Genomic DNA, 20624 nt, shown 5'->3' on the forward strand with positions numbered 1-20624 from the left:
CAGTATTTTTATCCCACCTGCTTATTTACCTTCCTTCAGTGACTAAAAACCTTACTCAGATACTGCCAGTGTTGTTTAATTGAGCAGAATAGAGGCTTCTCACTATAGGCAACTGTAAATCAATGAAAATAACCATTTGAAGAAGAAAAACATTTTCATGTCTGTCATGGTCGATCCCTTCTGCCAAAGTGATTTGGTTCATTCATAAATTCCCCATACCTCGTGTGTTACATATTGTACTGTACACGTTTACTGAATGTTCGATTGTGATCTTGTAATACAGACTGTTCATTATCCCCCTTCTCTTGACTTAAAAAGTTGTGGGGAACTAGCTCTTTTCATCCCAAGGAAACTTTCTTCTACTCTGTCTTGCCAGTAAGTTACTGCTCATTTCTCTTGTAGAGCAGCTTGAGTTTGTGGCATTCACTCCTGTTCCGCCCACTCCCTTCCTAATATCTTGCAGTCTGGCTTTCATCTATATCAAAACCACTTATCAATAGATCACCAATGATTTCCTAATGCCAGTCTACCCAGTTCACCAGGAAACTTTAATAACTTTTTATGTTTATTAGGAATTTTTAAGTTCATTGGAATACAATCAAGTACTTTTTGGAATGATTATATGATGTAGAAATGTGTATGTTTGAGAGACAGAAACATTGATTTTTTTTTTCCTCTTCACTACAAAATAAATAACATATTTGTTTTATGGTAGCAATACTTGAACTCTTTAAGGCATCTTTTCATGGTAAATGTGGCAATTTTAAAAATCTGGGCTTTGTAAAATAATTTTTTTTATAGTAAGGCAGTTAACACATTAAAGCAACTAGGGAAGATAGTGAAGAATTATTTTTACCTTGAGTCTGTATAGATGAAGTAGGCTCTGCTTTGTGTTGGAACAGAACAAACAAACAAAAAAACCTGAGATGATACAAAGATAAAGTAATCCTCAAGGAAAGTCCTCTGTGTTAGAGAAGTAGTTATTTACACACAGAATTCCACATGACAACGCCTGAGTAGTGTGGTTTCCAGGTTATTGATGAGAAAATCGAGACTCAAAATGGGTCTTTTAGAATGAAGTACATTTTTCATGGCCTAAGTGTGTCTTTAAAAGTCACCGTTGTGGCCAGGCGCGGTGGCTTACACCTGTAATCCCAGCACTTTGGGAGGCCGAGGCGGGCGGATCACAAGGTCAGGAGATCCAGACCATCCTGGCTAACACGGTGAAACCCCGTCTCTACTAAAAATACAAAAAAATTAGCCAGGCGTGGTGGCGGGCGCCTGTAGTCCCAGCTGCTGGGGAGGCTGAGCCAGGAGAATGGCGTGAACCCGGGAGGCGGAGCTTGCGGTGAGCGGAGATCGCGCCACTGCGCTCCAGCCTGGGCGACGGAGCAAGACTCGTCTCAAAAAAAAAAGTCACCGTTGAAGAATATCGATAAATTAGTACAAGAGTAAAAGAACATTTTCTTTTCTATAATATTATACATGTTGCTGGTATTTAACACTTTACTAGAAAGTATATTCTTTTGCTTTAAACTCAGGTTTTAACTGATTAGGAATAAAGACAAGAATGTTCTCTACAGTAATGTATGGACTGAATTTGCCATTTATCATTTTAAAGTAGGTTTTACTTATATACTATTGTGAAAATACTCTTAATGTATTCAAAAGGCCAGTGCACAATTTTTTTTTCTTTTTCTTCTTTTTTTTTTTTTTTTTTTAAGGAAGAGTGTCACTTGCTGCCCAGGCTAGAGTACAGTGGTGTGATCATGGCTCACTGCAGCCTTGAACTCCTGGGCTCAAGTGATCTAATACCTTTAAAGTTGGGAATAAACTTTATCTTAAGTGTTTTAATTTTTAAATTATGTTTTTGCATATTTGACAGAAAAAGCAGAATGTAGTAGTTGAAAACCTGATCACAAAACAATTCATTGGACTGTGCAGCAGTATATAAAAAATAAAATTAAACGAGATATGAAATCTTAAGGGATTGGTGGATTGATGCACATGGGTAACCTCTGTTAAGTACAGTTCTCCAGGTAGTTGGAGAAATTAGTTAAATGTGAAGAGAATTTTAATTTTTCACTATTTTGTACATTTCTAAACTGTGTCTCCCACAGCCCTTCTCCCCCAGTGAGCACAATTCAGAATTACTTTGAAATGTTATAGTCTTAATTATCCTGTTCATGGAAATGATGAAGCTAATACACGATGTGCTCTGTCTTAAAAGTAACAGATATTCTCCCAAATAACCTACTGCTGGTTGTGGTGCCGAGGGCATTTCATGGGACCACATGGTCCTTGCTCATCGTGATACCATCCTCAGTGGTTGGGGGATTCGCAGTGAATTCTCATACCCTGTAACTGTGCATCATGGATCTGTCATCTGAAAATACATCAAAATCTTTATTGAACTCACAGTTTTCACACTTGTATCACCCATTTAAGATTCTTTCATTGTTACCTCCTGTGTACAGAATATTTCATTTCAATTTCTCTTAGAACAGCTCATTCATCTATCCTCTAGTTTCAATGATCTGAGCAGTAGAAGTTTGCTGTTTTGTATTAACTTCAGTTAGATCTCTTTTCTGGGCCAAGAATTAAAGTCTTTTTATCTTTAGTCTCTCCTTTTGTTGGCACTGCTTCATAGACTGTGTCATATGTACAGATCTGTCTTTAGACTGATCTTTACCAAAGTACACTACTGGAATTTGAGGGTTTTTTTATTTTAACATCCTTTTTATTATGACAGAGCTAGTGTATATGCATTGTAGGAAATTAGAAACTATAGATGGCAAAATTTTAAAAAATAATTGCCACCACCCAGAGATTAGCACTGTAGTTTAAGACAATTTTGAATGTGGTCCTAGGGACATAATTTCTGGAACACATTTTTCATGAAGAGGTCTCAGGTTAGCTTCTTATACCCACACATCTTCAGCTCGTTGTCATTGCCCCTAGTTTTAATTTCCCATCGCTCAGTGGGCTAAATTTTTTTTCATTTTCTTCATATAAACTTATTTCAGAAATGTTCATTAAGAGGAATAAGCAGCATTAGTAAAAATGAAACCTATGGTACCCGTTACTTTATATAGTTCAAGTATTCTGGAAGCCATATTGTAGCATAGGATGTACTGAAAATCACTCTCCTTTCAACAGTAATCCCATACCTATATTTGGGACCTGGCCTTCCTTTGTGTGCTTGTGTATTCATTATATCTCCTTTCTCTCTTCAAAGATGCTCAAGTCATTCTCATCTGAAAACTAATGAGTTGAACCTTCCATGCAGTCTAGTAGCTACTGTGAACTCTAATCTCTATTACAAAGGTTAACTCTTTGAGTCTCACTTCTACTGAAATTGTTTTTTTCCCAAGATTACTGAAAATTTGAGAGAAAGTAATGGCCCAGGCATGCATTCAGAACTAGAAAATACTTCCAAGTACAGAAAACCAAACACCACATGTTCTCACTCATAAGTGGGAATTGAACATTGAGAACACATGGACACAGGGAGGGGAACAACATACACCAGGGCCTGTTGGGGCGTCGGGGGTGAGAGGAAGGAACTTAGAGGACTTAGGTGCAGCAGACCACCATGGCACACATATACCTGTATAACAAACCTGCACATTCTGCACATAGATCCCGCTTTTGTTTTTGTTTTTGTTTTTAAGAAGAAATAAAGGGGGAAAAAAAGATTTCAAAACTTAGAGGGAGGGAGGGAGGGAGGGAGGAAGGAAGGAAGGGAAGAAAGAAAGAAATGCTTCCATGTAACTGCATCATTTAGTACTTTGGAGTCCATATCCTACTTGAAACTCTAGGATCTGGCCCTCACATTTATGTAGCGCTTTACAGTTTACAAAACTTCTGCTTGTCCATGTGTGTCTTGTAAAGTCATATGAGGCATTATGCCCATTGTTCAGATAGAGAAATTAACGTTCATTGACGTAAATGGTTAAGCCAATTACATAAATATGTATGGCAAAGCTGGGGCTAATCATATGTGTTACAGATAGGACTTTTTTTTAGAATTGTTTAGGTATTCTGTTCATCGTTAGTCTCTGGGTCTGTGTTTGTGGTAACCATAGACAACCAAGTTCATATAATTTGGCTTCTTTTTTTATGTGATTTTTAATATGTGTTAAGGATCTGTAACAATGAATTTGCCTCCTAAAGAGGTGCATAATGTTTTCATTCCTCAGAAAAGATAATTCTAGGTTTATAAATCTATGTATACTCTGTGCCAGTTGAATTTTGTGATTGTTCTTTTCAATAGAAAGTAAACTGACTTAAAGGTGATTTTCCAGTTTAATGGAATAAATGAAATTAGTTTAGAAGTTATTTTTATTTTTCTGAGCCTGATTCTCACTCAGTTGTGATAAACAGCATCTCTGTAAGTTAAACTCGGTGATAAACCGAGAACTTCTGAAATCAGCCTAACATGAATACCTGTTCTTCTTGTGCTAAGTTTCATAATACTTTATCCTAATACACCATTTTTTTAAGAGATGGAACTTGTATTTCGTTTTTGCTTTCATCTCACCTAATTCATGATTTTAATTAAAACCTATGATTTTTAATTTCTTTTTTTATAAATTTTTAGTTTGGTTTATAAATCAGAATTATATTCTCTGATCTTATACTTTCTTTTACTTTTAAAATCACTGTGATGAACTGACTGTTTAAGAATCATTCTCATGATTCATTCGTCTGTTATGCCTCCTTTTTAAAGCTTCAGCACTGAAGGTCTTTTGACAAACCAATATTTATAACAGTTTGACAGCAGGATGAGGAACAGTGTTTGTCTTTGTAACAGCTTGAAGAAAGACCCTTTCCAGGACCCAGTCATGCAGTTACAATCTTGACCTCTTTCTTATGCTGGGAACATGCATACAGCAGCACCTCCCATGTGTTTTCTTGTCCCATTGACTGTCCATTCACTTCCCATCTGTTTTGCAGTCTTAAAGGAACAGAAGGGGCCCTCTTATAAATCTGTCTTTGCAGGTGATAAATGATGCCTATCTCTTTAAGGGCTGCCTGGGTGGTTTTCCTTTTCTTAGAACATTTCTGCTTTCCTCCTAACTAAATCAGGGAAAAATACAATTTTAGGAATAAGAGAAAAAGAAAAAAAGATGAATTTTTAAAGCATTTAATTGACTAAGAATATTTTACTGATCTTTTTTAGTCTTCCCAATTAATTGCCTAAATCATATTTTTTAAAATGTATTATCGATATTTAGATTTTTGTCAGGGAGCAAAATGAATGTATTCATTTTGAAATAATGTAACTCTTTTTTGAGAAAACAAAGCAATGTATCATTAATGAGTTAACATATAAAATAACTTTTTAAGTTTTTTGTGATAATTTAAGTGTGAAGCGTCTTATATATTGGATACAAAAGTAAAATATTTCAGAGTAAATCATTGTAATCTTATGGTAAAATCTATTCATTTTTTACATTTAAAAAGATGATCATAAATCCCATGAACATTTATGCTTTTACTTCTGTTGCTGAAAGTATTATAGGAATAGATATTGATATCATTGGGTTTTCTAAGAATTCAGCAGAAATAAAAATAATTTACTTTTTCTCCCATGCAGAAATTATTTCTGCGAGGTTTTACGTAACAAGTATTGTCCCTCCATGGCCCTGCAGAATGTTCTTAAATTACTGATTTAAAAACTATTACCAGTATACAGAGACCACTTTTAGAATATTGTGGTGTATTATGTGAATCAGCTGGCTAATAATATATCTTCTATGGACTAGCTTGTTAGTTTGTTTATTAATTCCCTGGCATATTCCAAAAGGAATTTGAGGCAGCTTACATATATCCTACGCAAAAGAGAAAACTACTTAAGTGAAAAATTTGGGTTGAAAAGGAAAATCCAGGCAAGTGAAATAAAGTAAACCTTAAGGTAGAATTGGTGCCCCCTCAAAATGCATGCTCAAGGGTTCTCCATACAGGCAGACCTCATTTTATTGCATGTCACTTTATTGCACTTCAGTGTTATTGCATTTTTAACAATAGAAGTTTTGTGGCAATGCTGCATTGAACAAGCCTGTTGGCACTATTTTCCCAACAGCATGTGCTCACCTCATGTCACTGTCACATTTTGGTAATTCTTGCAATATTTCAAATTTTTCCATTATTATTCTGTCTGTCATGGTGATCTATCATCAGTGATCTTTGATGTTTGTATTGTAGCTGTTTTGGGTACCACTAACTGTGCCCATATTAGTCCGTGAACTTAATCAGTAAACGTGTGTCTTCTGGCTGTTCCACCAACTAGACATTCCCTGTCTCTTTCCTCCTCTTCAGGGCCTCCCTATTCCGTAGGACACAACAATATTGAAATTTGGCCAGCTAATAACCCTGCAGTGGCCTGTACATGTTCAAGTGAAAGAAAGAGTGCCATATCTCACTTTAAATCAACAAATAGAAATGATTAAGCTTAGTAAAGGAGGTTTGTTGAAAGCCAAAATGGGCCATTAGCCAAATTGTGAATGCAAAAGAAAAGTTCTTGAAGGAAATTCAAAGTGTTATTCCAGTGAACACACGAATGATAAAGCAGAACAGCCTTATTGCCTGAGACACAGAAAGTTTTACTGGTCTGGATAGAAGATCAAACCAGCCATAACATTCCCTTAAGCTAAAACCTAATCCAGAGCAAGTCCCTAACTCTATTCAATTCTCCGAAAGCTGAGAGAGGTGAGGGAGCTGCAGAATAAAATTTGAAGCTGGCAAAGGTTGGTTCATAAGGTTTAAGAGGAAAAAAGCCATTTCTGCAACATGAAAGTGCAAGGTGCTGATACAGCAGCTGCAGCAAGTTATCAAGAATATCTAACTAAGATAATTGATGAAGGTGGTTATGCTAAACAACAGATTCTTGATGCAGATGAAATAGCCATCTATTGGAAGACAATGCCATCTAGTAATTTAATAGCTAGAAAGAAGTCAATGCCCAGCTTCGAGGCTTCGAAGGAGAGGCTATCCCTCCTTTTGGGTGCCAATGCAGCAGGTGCCTTTAAGTTGAAGCCAACTGAAAGAATTTACCATTCTGAAAATCCTAGGGCCCTTAAGGATTATGCTAAGTCTACCCTGCTTGTTTTCTAAAAGTGGAACAAAAAGCCTGGATGACAGCACATCTGTTTATAGCATGGTTTACTGAATATTGTAACTCTTGAGATCTGCTCAGAAAAGTTTTCTTTCAAAATATTACTACTCATTGACAATGCATCTGGTCAAGCAAGGGTTCTGAGGGAGATGTACAAGGAGATTAATGTTGTTTTTGTGCCTGCTAGCACAACATCCATTCTGCAGCCCATGGATCAAGGAACACTTTCAACCTTGAAGTCTTTATTATTTTAAAAATACGTGTCTTAAGGCCCTAGCTGCCATAGATAGTGATTCCTCTGATGGATTTAGGGGAAAAAAAAAGGAAAAGCTTCTGGAAAGGACTCCCCATTTTAGATGCTGTTAAGACCATTCAGGATTCATGGGAGGAGGTCAAAATGTCACCATTAACAGTTTGGAAGAAGTTCATTCCAGCCCTCATGGATGACTTTGAAGAGTTTGGGACTTAAGAGGAGGAAGTAACTGCAGATATGGTAAAGACAGCAATAGAACTAGAATTAGTTCTCTTGTAATATGATAAAACTTGAACAGATGAAAAGTTGCTTTTTATGGACAAGCAAAGAAAGTGGTTTCTTTTTTCTTTTTTTTTTTTTTTGGCAGTCTCAGTTTGAAGAAAGTGGTTTCTTGAGATGGAATCTGTTCCTGGTGAAGATGCTGTGAACGTTGTTGAAATGGCAGTAAAGGATTTAGAATATTACATAAACTTAGTAGATAAAGCAGCTGCAGGGTTTGAGAAGATAGTCTCCCAATTTTTAAAGAAGAAAAATTTGAGTAAATTTGGGTAAAATTTACCCAAAATTACCTATTGTGGGTAAAATGCTATCAGAAAGCATCACATCCTACTGTGAAATCTTTCATGAAAGGAAGAATCAATCAGTGCAGCAAACTACAATTGTCTTATTTTAAGAAAGTGCCATAGCCACCCTAACCTGCAACAACCACCACCCTGATCAGTCAGTAGCCATCAACGTCAGGACCAGACCCTCCACCAGCAAAAAGATTATGACTTGCTGAAGACTCAGATGATCCTTAGCATTTGTTAGCAATAAAGTATTTTTAAATAAGGTATGTACATTGTCTTTTTAGACATAACGCTATCACACAATATATTACAGTATACTGTAAACGTAACTTAAATGCACTGGAAAACCAAAAAACCTTATGTGACTCACTTTATTGTGATATACGCTTTATTGTGGCAGTCTAGAACCAAACTTGCATATCTCCAAAGTATGCCAGGACTTTGCTAGAGGTAAGCTGCAAATTTAGCCCTCAATTTCCTGTTGGCTGGCAATTACAAAATGGAAAGCAGAGGTCATTCCATCATTCATGGTGGCCATCAGACAACAACACAGCAGTTGCTTAGGAGAAGCATGGGTCCTCTTGGTACGCACAACTGAGAAAAATTTCCCTTAAAGTGGACACTGAGTTAGATGATATAATGAATCTAATGGCTACATATGATCATGAATATCATGAGGCCCTTTATTGTAATGTTTCTCATGTAGGCTAACATGCGCAGTTCTAGGGAAAATATGGTGCTGTCCAAACATACAGCTATTTGGTTTGGCTTATCTGAAGATAAAATACATAGCATCCAGAGAAATAGATGAACTGTATGTCCTCCATACGGTCTCCCATAAATATTATTTCTTTTTGCAGCTGATCCTTTTAGTACATATCAAGTAGCCAGAACTTCAAGATTTTACACTCATTGACATTGACAAGCACCTGGAATGGTACTACCTTTTTTTTTTTTTTTCTTTTTTTTTGAGACAGGGTCTCACTCTGTCACCCAGGCTGGAGTGCAGTGGCATGATCTTGGCTCACTGCAACCTCCGCCTCCTGGATTCAAGTGATTCTCCTGCCTCAGCGTCCCAAGTAGCTGGGATTACAGGCGCCCGCCACCACGCCCGGCTAATTTTTGTATTTTTAGTAGAGATGGGTTTTCGCCATGTTGGCCAGGGTGATCTTGAACTCCTGACCTCATGTGATCCACCTGCCTCGGCCTCCCAAAGTGCTGAGATTACGGGCGTGAGCCACTGCGCCCAGCCAAGTACTACTTTTTTTATTAGTTAAGTCAGAGCCATAATCATTATAACTGAGCTGAAATTAGGATTGCCATCCACTTAAGAAAGTTGAGTGGTCTAACAAGTATAAAAGCCTAAGTATAAGGCTAATGCATGTTCACACTGAAGCCTTTTGGGGAATAGGCCTTAAAATATATAGAAAGTATTTGAAGACGTTTTAATTGTACTAGCCAAAAGGAGCCTGGTAGAAATGCTTGTGTTATAAGAGTTTATTTTTTAAAAAGCTGAATTTATCTGACCAGGCGTGGTGGCTCACGCCTGTAATCCCAGCACACTGGGAGGCCGAGGCGGGTGGATCACGAGGTCAGGAGTTCGAGACCAGCCTGGCCAATATGGTGAAACCCCATCACTACTAAAAGTACAAAAAAATTGGCCAGGCATGGTGATGCGTGCCTGTAGTCCCAGCTACTCTGGAGGCTGAGGCAGAAGAATCGTTTGAAACCAGGAGGCAGAGGTTGCAGTGAGCCGATATCGCGCCACTGCACTCCAGCCTGGGCGACAGAGCGAGACTCCATCTCAGAAAAAAAAAAAAAGCTGAATTTATCAACAAATTGCTATGGAGCTTTTTATATATTCAGCAGGCATAAGTTGTAATTTACCTCACAGACTTTCTTAAGGTTGCTTTCTTTCTAAATTATGCTTTATGGGGGTCACAAAATAGCAATTTTTTAAATAATCACCTTTAATGATTAAGTATTGTTTAAGTCAGATCACTCAACTATGAATGCATGAATATTCATGGACATCTATTACATAGCAAGCAGTGCTATGCTGGGCCGAGTGATTTTAAATGACAAACTTTTTGGTAAGTAGAGAATTTACACAAGCAGTCCTTGCTGTTCTCCACATTAATGCTCAGAAAAAATACATTATAAAAATGATGTTTCCAAAATGAATTATGAAGCCCCGTGAGAATGATATGGCAATTTGTGGTTACATATTTTACTAGAGGATTAATATCCAATAAATAAAAAGATACTAAGGAATAAAAAATGTAAAGATGAAGTTATATAATGAATTAGAACAATACATTTTAATCATAAGTTTTAAATTAGTGTGGACTTTGAATTCTCCTTGACAGATTCCTTCATTTTATAGGTAAAGCTAGGACTGTGACTTATGCAGTTATGAGGTTAGTGGGAAATACCACATTGTCATATATTTTAAATGATACATTACAACATGTTCTCTGCTTTATAAAAATCATATAAAATAACTGCCCCATAGATTATTAAAGGTGTTAGACTAGAGATTCTTAAAAAAATTTTTCATCAAATGTTTCTTTCATTATTAATCACGTGAAGTGCACATTACAGAAGATGTTGTCTACAGCAGTGCAGGTACATTCTTCTCTTAGAAGTACAGCCACCAGTTAGAGTTCCTAATCAGTATAAGGAAGGAGTTGTTAGGAGAGGGGGTGGGTATCTAGTCCAAATGAAGATTTCCATTTGAGTTTTTGAAGTAGTGAAACTAACCCAGCCTTTACAGGCCCCAGAAATCTGGGAACCTTAGCTTTCAAAGTACTGTACCAGTCTTTAACAGTTTTCCTGGACGTGTGAATTGATGCCTCCTTCTTCTGTAACATGCAGGAGTATTCTGTTTGTCTTCATTGAGTGTTAAAAAATAATCATGCCTATTTCAAGGAAAAAATCTACAGAACTAAGATGCAGAAGATAAGCACTAGATTTAATCATATTCCTTTGTCTGTCTGTTTGGTTTAACCTTTCATCTAAAAGATGCACCTTTTTTCTTGTGCTAACTCTAAGATTTTAGCTACAGTTTCGAGAATCTTGAGTGTAGTCTCTTTATGTTTTTTTCTTTTTTTGTTTCCCCCACACCCTAGATTCATTTAAAAACTGAACTTCTAAAGGGCAAGTATATAGTGTAGTTTAATAAAAAGCAAACCTTTTCATGAACAATATATATTACATAATAAGAAGCGTTCCTTTACTTTTCAGTACTATAGTGAATAGCTTTTTACAGTAGAATCTCACTTAGAGGGTGTCTTAAAGCTTAACACAAAGTGCTTATGCAGCATGTTATAAAACAGTTCTATTAAGGTACATTTGGATCTTTGGATGTGTGGTTTGCTTAAAGTACACTGCATTAGTAAGTTGGCAGCTTGCTTTCTTTAAAAACATCAAAAGTTTTAAAAGGTTTATTTCAGGGCATGTGTTAGTGTTTTGTGTGTGGTTCTTTGTTCCTGTTCTAAACTGTTATTAACCACTGAAGTGAACCTTCTCCCGGGTTTGGCCTTTTGGTATTCACAGCGTATTCAAAACCTAATTACAGATTAGTCTATATTTGAGACTTTTAGAGCAAGTATCAGAAGACCCAAAAAGAAAATGAGAGTAGCAGTATCATTTCATGTAGAGATAAAGAGACCCAAAACATGAATGGGTGTCAAGTCAGCTGAAGAAAAGAAAAAAGAGAAGGAACTTCATTCACTGAGACGGTTTATGAGTTGGGGATTATGGGAATATTCATGACTCAATCAAGAAGCACAGTGAATTGATGTTTGAAATAGCTCATCTTTTAAGTAAACATTGGATAAATGGAAAGTAGACTCAGTATTCACTGCATGTAGAAATAGCTATTTCTGTATAACAGAAATAGCAGTTTGTTAATCCCTTCCTGAGTTGGTTTAATTTACCAAGTAAATCACAAATTTTATTCTTTATTTGTGAATATTTAATTCAAATATTTAATGGAAATATGAGTTTGCTTTATAATTAGTCATGCTGATCCATACACATATTTCTGAGACAAAGCAATTTCAAATGGTGAAATAGTTACAATAATATTTTTGAAATTTGAAAGCACTGTGATACTGAAGCATTAATTTGAAGGGTCAGAAAGTAGGAAGTTTTTGTTGCCAACATTCAGCTTCATTGTTTATGGATAACTTGGTTTTCTGTGCAGCCAGATGGCACAGTTAGTATACAGACATTCTTGGAAACTTGTATCAAAATTTAAAATGAATGAATTTATGAGAAATAATTCTGCTTATTATTTGTAATGTAGCTTCCTTGAAAAGCAAGAAATCAGACTGTAGTTTCTAAAGCTGCAAGTGAATATGTATACATAGCCAGCATCTTTCAGCCTTGATAATAAGATGCAACCATTAAGGTGAAGGGATTTTTTTTCCCACTTGTGTTTTTGGACCCAAGTATCCTGTTCTGTGTTGCTTGTCTGGTTCAGGTGTGAGCCACCAGCTTTCCTTGACTTTCATTATCTATGTGTATCTTGCCTCCTGTTCCCAGGCTTGCTCTAGCTCTTCTGATCCTGTCTTCCTCCCTCTTGATCACTAGTGTAGTATTCATGAAGCCGGCTAAGTTAGTTTTTCCCTTTGAAAACCACAGCCCTTATTTCCTGTGCCATATTTTGGGCAACTTTGTTTATCATTGAATGACTGTACACAGTGATCAGGCCTTGTTCTAGACACTGAAGATGCTGAGCATTTTTGGACCCATTTTGTACTCCTATATTGTTCTCCAAGGGCTTCTCCAAGTGTGCGTCAATTTAGTCTCCTCAAGAGGGCATCATTTTCATCAGAATATGATAGCATATTATGTACTGTCTGGTCATCCTTAGGCATAGACCACTTAGGAGGTGTCAGTAACTGTTTTGCTCCCTGATTTTTACTGAAATGCGTCTTTTTTTCTTTTTCTTTTTCTTTTTTTTTTTTTGAGACGGAGTCTCACTATGTCGCCGGGCTGGAGTGCAGTGACACAATCTTAGCTCACTGCAACCTCCACCTCCCGGGTTCAAGCGATTCTCCCTGAAATGCGTCTTATTTTAAGTCAAAGGTAATACTTAAAAAAGACCAAATAGACTTAAAATAACAGCATTTACTTTGTCACTATGACTTTACTTTGTTATTATGAGTTAACACATGGTAGCAGACTGGGTGTAGTAGCTCACGCCCTGTAATTCTAGCAGTTTGTGAAACCGAGTGGGGAGGATTGCTTGAAGCCAAGATTTCGAGACCAGCCTGGGCAACATAGTGAGACCCCCATCTTGACAAAAAAAATTTTTTAAAAATTAGCCAGGTGTGGTGCTGCATGCCTGTGGTCCCAGCTACTTGGGAGGCTGAAGTGGGAGAATCGCTTGAGCCTGGAGGTTGAGGCTATAGTGAGCCATGTTTGCATCACTGCACTCCTGGGTGACAGTGCAAGACTCTGCGTCAAACAAACATGGTAGCAGATGCAGTGTGTGTTTCTTAATCAGAGAAGTGTAGGCAAGGCTAACTCTCCAGGCTTTAATGTCCTCATATTTAGCATTGATACCTGCAAGGTTGTATGAGAACCAAATGAAACGCCAAATTTGGAAATACATAGTAGATACATCATAGCAGAGTAAGCCAGGAATGCTTCTCAAAGATAGGATATCATCTGTGTCCTCATATCACTTTATGAAGTGCATTGTAAAAGTGAAAGAACAAAGAAATAAATGTTTTTTAGTTAATGTTTAAAGGATACATTTATCATAATTGCTCTTTTAACACTCTCCTCCAGTCTCCCCTCCGTTCACACCTCCTGCCCCTGTTACTTCTGGTAACTTAGTTAAGTGTCCTTTGTTATTCCTGTGGTTTCAAGGCATGGTAGTACTGTGTCCTGATATTCTAATCGTAAATATTTAAGGGAAATGCGGCATTTTTTCATTTTGTGGTTTTCATATTAAAGTACATTAAATACTCTTTTTGCTTTTATTTAGGAAAAAAACTGCTTACCTGTTAATTTTAGAAAAATCTGATTTTCATTTAGACCTTACAAAGTGAGACACCTGCATCAGAGTGGCTCTTGGTATCTTTCAATCCAATTGGATCTTGCTCTGAGTAGTCTCTTGTAGGGAGTGAGGCTACTGTACCACCTCACTGCAGTAGTCCGTCCAGCTTAGGATGGGGGTCACCGGTAGGGCAAAAGGATGGGTAGACCTGGCCATGCACTGCCTTATTGTACTCAAATCGTGTATCAAATGGAGTTGGATTTCTTCTCTTCATACAGTACAGTATTCCCAAGTAGAAATATTTCTCAATGAAATGTGGAGAGAAGCACCTGTTTGAGATTCCCATGTGTTATGTGATTTAAGTTAGATGATTATTTTTAAGACCACATTCATTTCCAGGATTCTAGGTAACAATTTAGAAAATGTCTTTCTCCTAACCTCCCTACTTTTTAAAAATCCTTCAACTGATGAACTGATGTGAAACTTTCTTACATTCACTGAAAAAAAAATAGGTTAAGCTGTTTCTAAGCAACTAGATGAATTAATTTTAAAACTAAGAATGTGGCCTTATTTTGGGAAAGCAAGAAAATTTACTGGTTTGTCTGCTGTTTAAAAAATGGAAGTCAGCCTACCAAAAAATTGAGACTCAACTTCTAAGAGATGGGTTAGGATTTTTTAAGTTTCTCTAGTTTAATTTTATATATAAGGGGTTAATGCTGCCTTCATAATAATTATTATCATATTTTCTCAATACATAGCTTGATTAAAACAATTGGACTTCCCCCCCCATCCCACACACACACAGATTTTATATCAGTCTGAATCTAATGCCTAGAATAAGAAGTGCTTCTGCCAGGCATAGTGGCACTCACCTGTAGTCTCAGCTACTCAGGAAGCTGAGACAGCAGGATCAATTGAGCCCAGGAGTCTGAGTCTAGCCTAGGCAACATAGCGAGACCTAGAAGTTTTAAATTACTGGAAAAATAATATGAAAAGAATAAATTACTGGAAAAAGAATATGAAAATGTTATGTTCTTTATATCCAACCGTGGTAGGCTTTTTTGAATTCCTGCAATGCTAATAAGAATTCATAAAAAGGACAATTCTTCATTTTCTTGGGTACTCATCACTAATGCTGCCTCGCTAGTAAAAAGGAATACTTATATCTTCAATTGCAGATTATTTACTTTTAAATATAAAAGATATAAATGTCAGATATTAAATGCATCTTACATGGTTTTCCTACATAGAGAAAGTAGAATGCTTGCCAGTTTTGCTTCTAGGTCACTCACTTTGAACCAGCCAACCCACCTTAATTGATCATTTCCACTAATATGTTAAATTACATTAAAAGGACAAAAATATTTATCATGCTTACTATAACCTATGTTTTAAAATAGGAGGCCAGGCACAGTGGCTCACACCTGTAATCCCAGAACTTTGGGAGGCCAAGGCAGGAGGATCACTTGAGCCCAGGTGTTCAGGACCAGCCTGGGCAACAAAGTGAGATCCTATCTCCACAAAAAAATTAAAAATAAAAGCTTAGCCAGGCGTGGTGGCACATGCCTGTGGTCTTAGCTACGTGGGAGGCCAAGGCGGGAGGATCACTTGAGCTCAGGAGGTTGAGGCTGCAGTAAGCCCTGTTAACGCCACTGCACTCCAATCTGGGCGACAGAGTAGGACCCCCATCTCAGAATATAAAATAAAATAGGAGGTGCATGTGAAGTAGTATAGATCATGACTTTTCCACTTTTAATAGGGGATTGGCATGTACTGTGAGTAGTCCACATTTGTGGAGGAAATCTACATTTCAGAGAGTATATATTTCATTTGGGAGTCTATAAACATGAAAACCTAAAATAAATAATGTAAATCTACCTCTAGTGGCTCTGGTATTTTTAAACTTATTTATAGCTGGCAAAGTACTTTTTTGTATGTGTTTTTTACAGCATCATTGCACTTCTCATGTTTGTTGCAAGCATCTCCCACAGCTTCCTTTGTCTTTTAATTTTATGACATATAAATAAAAGTATACATTTCAATATGGCCATATTGATTGATTTTTTCCTTTGTAACTCTTATTACTTTATATTTAAAAAGTCATTTCCCAGTCTAAGGCCACCTCTATTTTCTCGTAGTTTTCTAAAATGGTTTCATTGTTTTATATTTTCCTATGATCCAGACATTAGTAACTGTGGGTTCTTAATTAGGCTTCAGAGAATCTGAGAATTCCTTAAAATTCTCTACGTAATTGTACTTAATACATGCTTTTTTCCATGTTAAGAGTCCAGAGTTTTTATTAGATCCTCAAAGGGGTCAAGTCAGTCTCTCCTCCCACTTCCAAAAAATGTCTGAGACGTACTGCTATAATCCATCTGGACTTTATTTGGGTAAAAGGTGGTATGGTGAGACTCATATTTTTCTTTTTCCCACAAATAGTTAAGTATACCAACCATTTAGTAAATAATTATCTCCTGATTTGTGATACCTTTGAAAAATGAATGTTTTTGTTTATCTCCACAGAGAAAGTTAGAGAAATTCAAGAAAAACTTGACGCTTTCATTGAAGCTCTTCATCAGGAGAAATAAATTATATTAAGTGAGTAAAAATTCTCTAACTGTATTGGTGCTGACTAAATACAAAATTACACTTTTCTTAATAGTTTATATCATTCTGCTTCACTTACATCCTGCTTGTCACTTGTGCTGTAATTTCAATGGCATGAATCTCTGAAACTAGCTTCCGAATTTCATTTGTATAATGTTGCTTTAAATAACTTGATTGCCTTCTGGCTGAACTAAAAACATCCTCTAGAACTCATTTTGAATAGAACAAAGGTGAACACAGAGCTAAGATATTGTATAATATTGCAGGTGACTCATTTTCTAGGTGTAAAGAATTGAGCTGTAGTTGACATTACTTTATTCCTCTTGCCTATAGTCTATCAATAATGATGTGTATGTTAAATATTTAACTTACAAAGTTTTCTGTTTGACTTAATTAAAATTTTAATAGTTGTTCTTAATCCTTCTCTCTTTTGTTTAAAAACATTTAGATAAGTGTTTTTCCTACTTAATTTATATAGCCTTAGAATTTAGTACTCCTCAAATTTACTTTCTTGTCTGATTCTGCTTTCTGGCATTAGAGGTATGTTCCTAATAAAATACATATTTAAGGACTTTTCCTTAGTAGCCTAATCAATTAATTGTTGCTGAAGAATTTTAATCAGTAAGTCACTTGCTTGAGAGGAGACCTCGCTCTGTCACCCAGGCTGGAGTGCAGTGGTGCAATCACTGTTCACTGCAGCCTCAACCTCCTGGGCTCAAGCAGTCCGCCCACATCAGCCTCTCAAGGAACTGGGGCCACAGGCTCATGCCACCATGCCCAGCTAATTTCTTTAATTTTTTGTAGAGATGGGGTTTCACCCTGTTGTCCAGGCTGGCATTTGCTTTTATAAGAGAAGTTGAGGAAAGAAAAATGCTGTAGTTAAGTTTTATCACTTCAAATATTTTGTCACTTTTGTCTGTGAGCCTTACCCTACAGACAGCCTGCAGCAGGCTCAGAACTAGAAAGAGTAGAAGTGTAAAAGGTTCCCTCCCTAGCTACACTCGGTTCAGGTCAGTTCAGAAAAGGCTCTTAAACCAAACTACCTACTTTTGTGTCAGGAAAATGTATTTGAGAAAGCAGGGTGGAAAGGGAAGTACAACTTCCATGGTACATCATTCGGAACAGTGTGCCAGCAAAGGAGGAGAGAAACAAGACCTAGAAAACTTGAAAATAAAGCTTTGTAACTTTATTTCATTTGTTTCTTTAGTAAGTTAAGACAGGCCAGTGCGGTGGCTCACTCCTGTCATCCCAGCACTTAGGGAGACCGAGGTGGGCGGATCACTTGAGGTCAGGAGTTGGAGACCAGCCTGACCAACATGGTGAAACCCCGTCTCTAATAAAAATACAAAAATTTCCCAGGCGTGCTGGCACATGCCTGTAATCCCAGCTACTTGGGAGCCTGAGTCAGGAGAATCACTTGAACCTGGAAGGCAGTGGTTGCAGTAAGCAGAAATCATGCCATTGCATTCCAGCCTGGGTGACAGAGCGAGACTCTTGTCTCAAAAAAAAGTTAAGACAGATATATGGAAATATACAAAAATGCATAATCATCTTTAACACAAGCTAAACATAATTTTTGTGTTTTATAAGTGTCCATGTTGATAAATGTTTTCTACATCTTTTGTGTATGAATATTTTATTTTAAAACCATTAAGTGTTACAGTATCACCCTAATAATGATAGTTGCCATGAATACTTACTATTAGAAATAAACATCTTTAGTACCTTCTTAATCTGCCCTTTAGCACCAGAGCTTACATGATAGTTTTCTTTACCGATCTGTATGTGCTTTGCGGGGAAGAAGTGATGAAAGCCCCAGAAGCCACATTAAAAATACAAGCTGTATTTCTGTTTTTTTAACAAAATGAGGAAGCTGAAAGCCATCCAGTGTTTTACATAATGGTGTCTCTCCCCTCAGCTGATCAGTGTGACATCCAGAGTTGCTGTTGCTGCTACCTGTCTAGTCTCTAAGACCCTTTTCAACCCTTGTGACTTAAGACTGTGAACTTTTACAGAGCATCTTGTGATCTGGACAGATGATCTGTTTTGTACCCTGCAGATGCATTTAAAAGAATAAATCTGGCAGAATGGTAACCTTGCTTCATTCTGACCATTTTATAAAAGTTACCAAGGACCCTAAAGAATACTTTCTCAAGTATAGTTTTAACACATAGGATTCCTAATTAATTGTTATTCTGATATTTGCTGAAGATGTTTATATGCTATACAGTCATACACAGATTCTTCAATTAATTTTAGTATATGCTTTTAACTTATGTTTGATAAAAAACTTATGCCAATATTGTTAGGTAGGTGATAGACTATTTAAGTTTAGTAAAACTAGCAAAGGTAAGCAGTTAGGCTTCAACATTGTTATGATCATGCAGTAATAAACTTTGTTTAGAAATTTTGCATTTATCTCCCCTGACCTCAGTTTGTTAAATGGGTTTATTTTTACAGAATCGTACTCATAATCAGCTCTGCATACATCTGAAGAACAAAAACATCAACGTCTTTTGTCCACCTCTTTTTCTTCTGCTGTTCCACCTTTCTAAACATACAATAAAGTCATGGGATAAAAATAATTGATGTGTGTTACGGGCGCTTTAACCATCAGCTGCCTTTCGAATGGAAGAACAGTGGTAATGGATTAACATCCTATTTTGTTGTACTAATGTGACAAATCAGAATAATATAATTGGTATGGCCATTAGGTTCAGTCCTTGAAGATAAGAAACTTGTTCCTGTTTGTTGTCTTATTTGTGGTGGCACTAGTTTAATGGATTAACTGAGGTTGCTCAATGTCAGTTTCTTTTCCAGAAATACAATGCTAGGTGTTTTGAAATAAAACTTCTACAGCAATTTTTTAAAGTTATCAATTGTATATAAAATCACAGTAGCCTGCTAAATCATTGTGTGTGTCTGTAGTATTCTATTCCCAGAAACTATTTGACCATGATAATTCAGTTTATATTCACCACATGAAAGAAAAGTGGGTAACAGAAGAATCCCTAAAACAGGTTAATTTGGATTGTAACAATTCAGTGTACATTCAGTGAAAGAAATTTCAACCCTTCATAGCCAGCAAAGAAATTTGCCTTGGAAGCTAAGTCAGTACCAGCTTACCTATTTGATTCAGTTGCTGTTTTCTCACTCTCTATATCCATTTGAAATTGATTTATTTTAGATGTTGTATACTTACGTTAGGCTTTCTGTTAATAGTGTTTTTTTTCCTGTTGACAGAGCTACTGGATTATGACACAGGATGAGGAAGATTAAGGATAATCAATTGACTAATTTCATTTAGAATATTATCAAACATTTCAACTAGGCATCAGAAAAAGGCTTTCTTTCATAAGACTATTTTGAATAGAAATTATTTCAACAATTAAAGTAATGTTGACCATCCCCCTCTTAGCTGAATAAAGAAAAATTTAGTTTAATTTATTGCAATTTAATTACAATACTACCTTCACAACATTTTCATGTGTTTTAAATAAGTATTTTTTAATTGGCTAAAGGACATTCAAGCAAAGAAATGCTTTCTTTACTTAAAATGTCTATCTCATTTGCTGCCTTTTCACTAAGCCTTTACTTTGTTAATAAAAGTGTCCATTGTGTGATGTTTTTTATTTTACAGTTTGCTAAATCTTATTTTCTTGGAATTGCTTTTTGGTAACAGCCCCATTGCTACTCCCCATTTTATTGTTTTACATCAATGCATGCTTCGTTGTGATCCCTCAAGATGTAACACTTGGTATGCTCAGTTGAGGATATGAAAAAATACTTCTGAAACCGGGAATTCAGTGTATGTTTGTTTTATACTGTTTGATAAGAAAAGTAGGTCCAGCTTTAAGCAGCACAGATGCGCTGGTAGATGCATAGTCAGGAACTTTTTTTATTTCTTTTAGGTCTAGGGACAGGAGTAAATGGAAAGGGAGGAGAGCGCTATTATGTTCTATACACAGATTAGGAGATGACCTTACTGGGTACACCCCTCTAACCAGTGCTTACAGATTAATGCATGTTAATGAATATTTCTGCAGTTGTAAAGCATAA

The 20624-nt window shown here is 36.5% G+C and overlaps 1 protein-coding gene across 5 annotated transcripts in view; it reads left to right on the top strand.

Annotated features, from left to right (window-relative positions):
• Window positions 1-19147, top strand: part of OPA1 (OPA1 mitochondrial dynamin like GTPase) — a 101681-nt gene extending 82534 nt beyond the window's left edge. For all 5 annotated transcript variants that reach the window (XM_054479924.2, XM_054479923.2, XM_054479925.2 and 2 more), the window contains 2 exons: window positions 16482-16556; window positions 19026-19147. In XM_054479924.2, coding sequence (XP_054335899.1) covers window positions 16482-16546 — 65 coding nt within the window. In that variant the 3' untranslated portion in view covers window positions 16547-16556; window positions 19026-19147. The remainder of the gene's footprint in view (window positions 1-16481; window positions 16557-19025) is intronic.
• The last annotated feature ends 1477 nt before the right edge of the window (window positions 19148-20624 follow it).

Source organism: Pongo pygmaeus, chromosome 2, assembly GCF_028885625.2.
Source record: "Pongo pygmaeus isolate AG05252 chromosome 2, NHGRI_mPonPyg2-v2.0_pri, whole genome shotgun sequence".
Taxonomy (NCBI): Eukaryota; Metazoa; Chordata; class Mammalia; order Primates; family Hominidae; genus Pongo; species Pongo pygmaeus.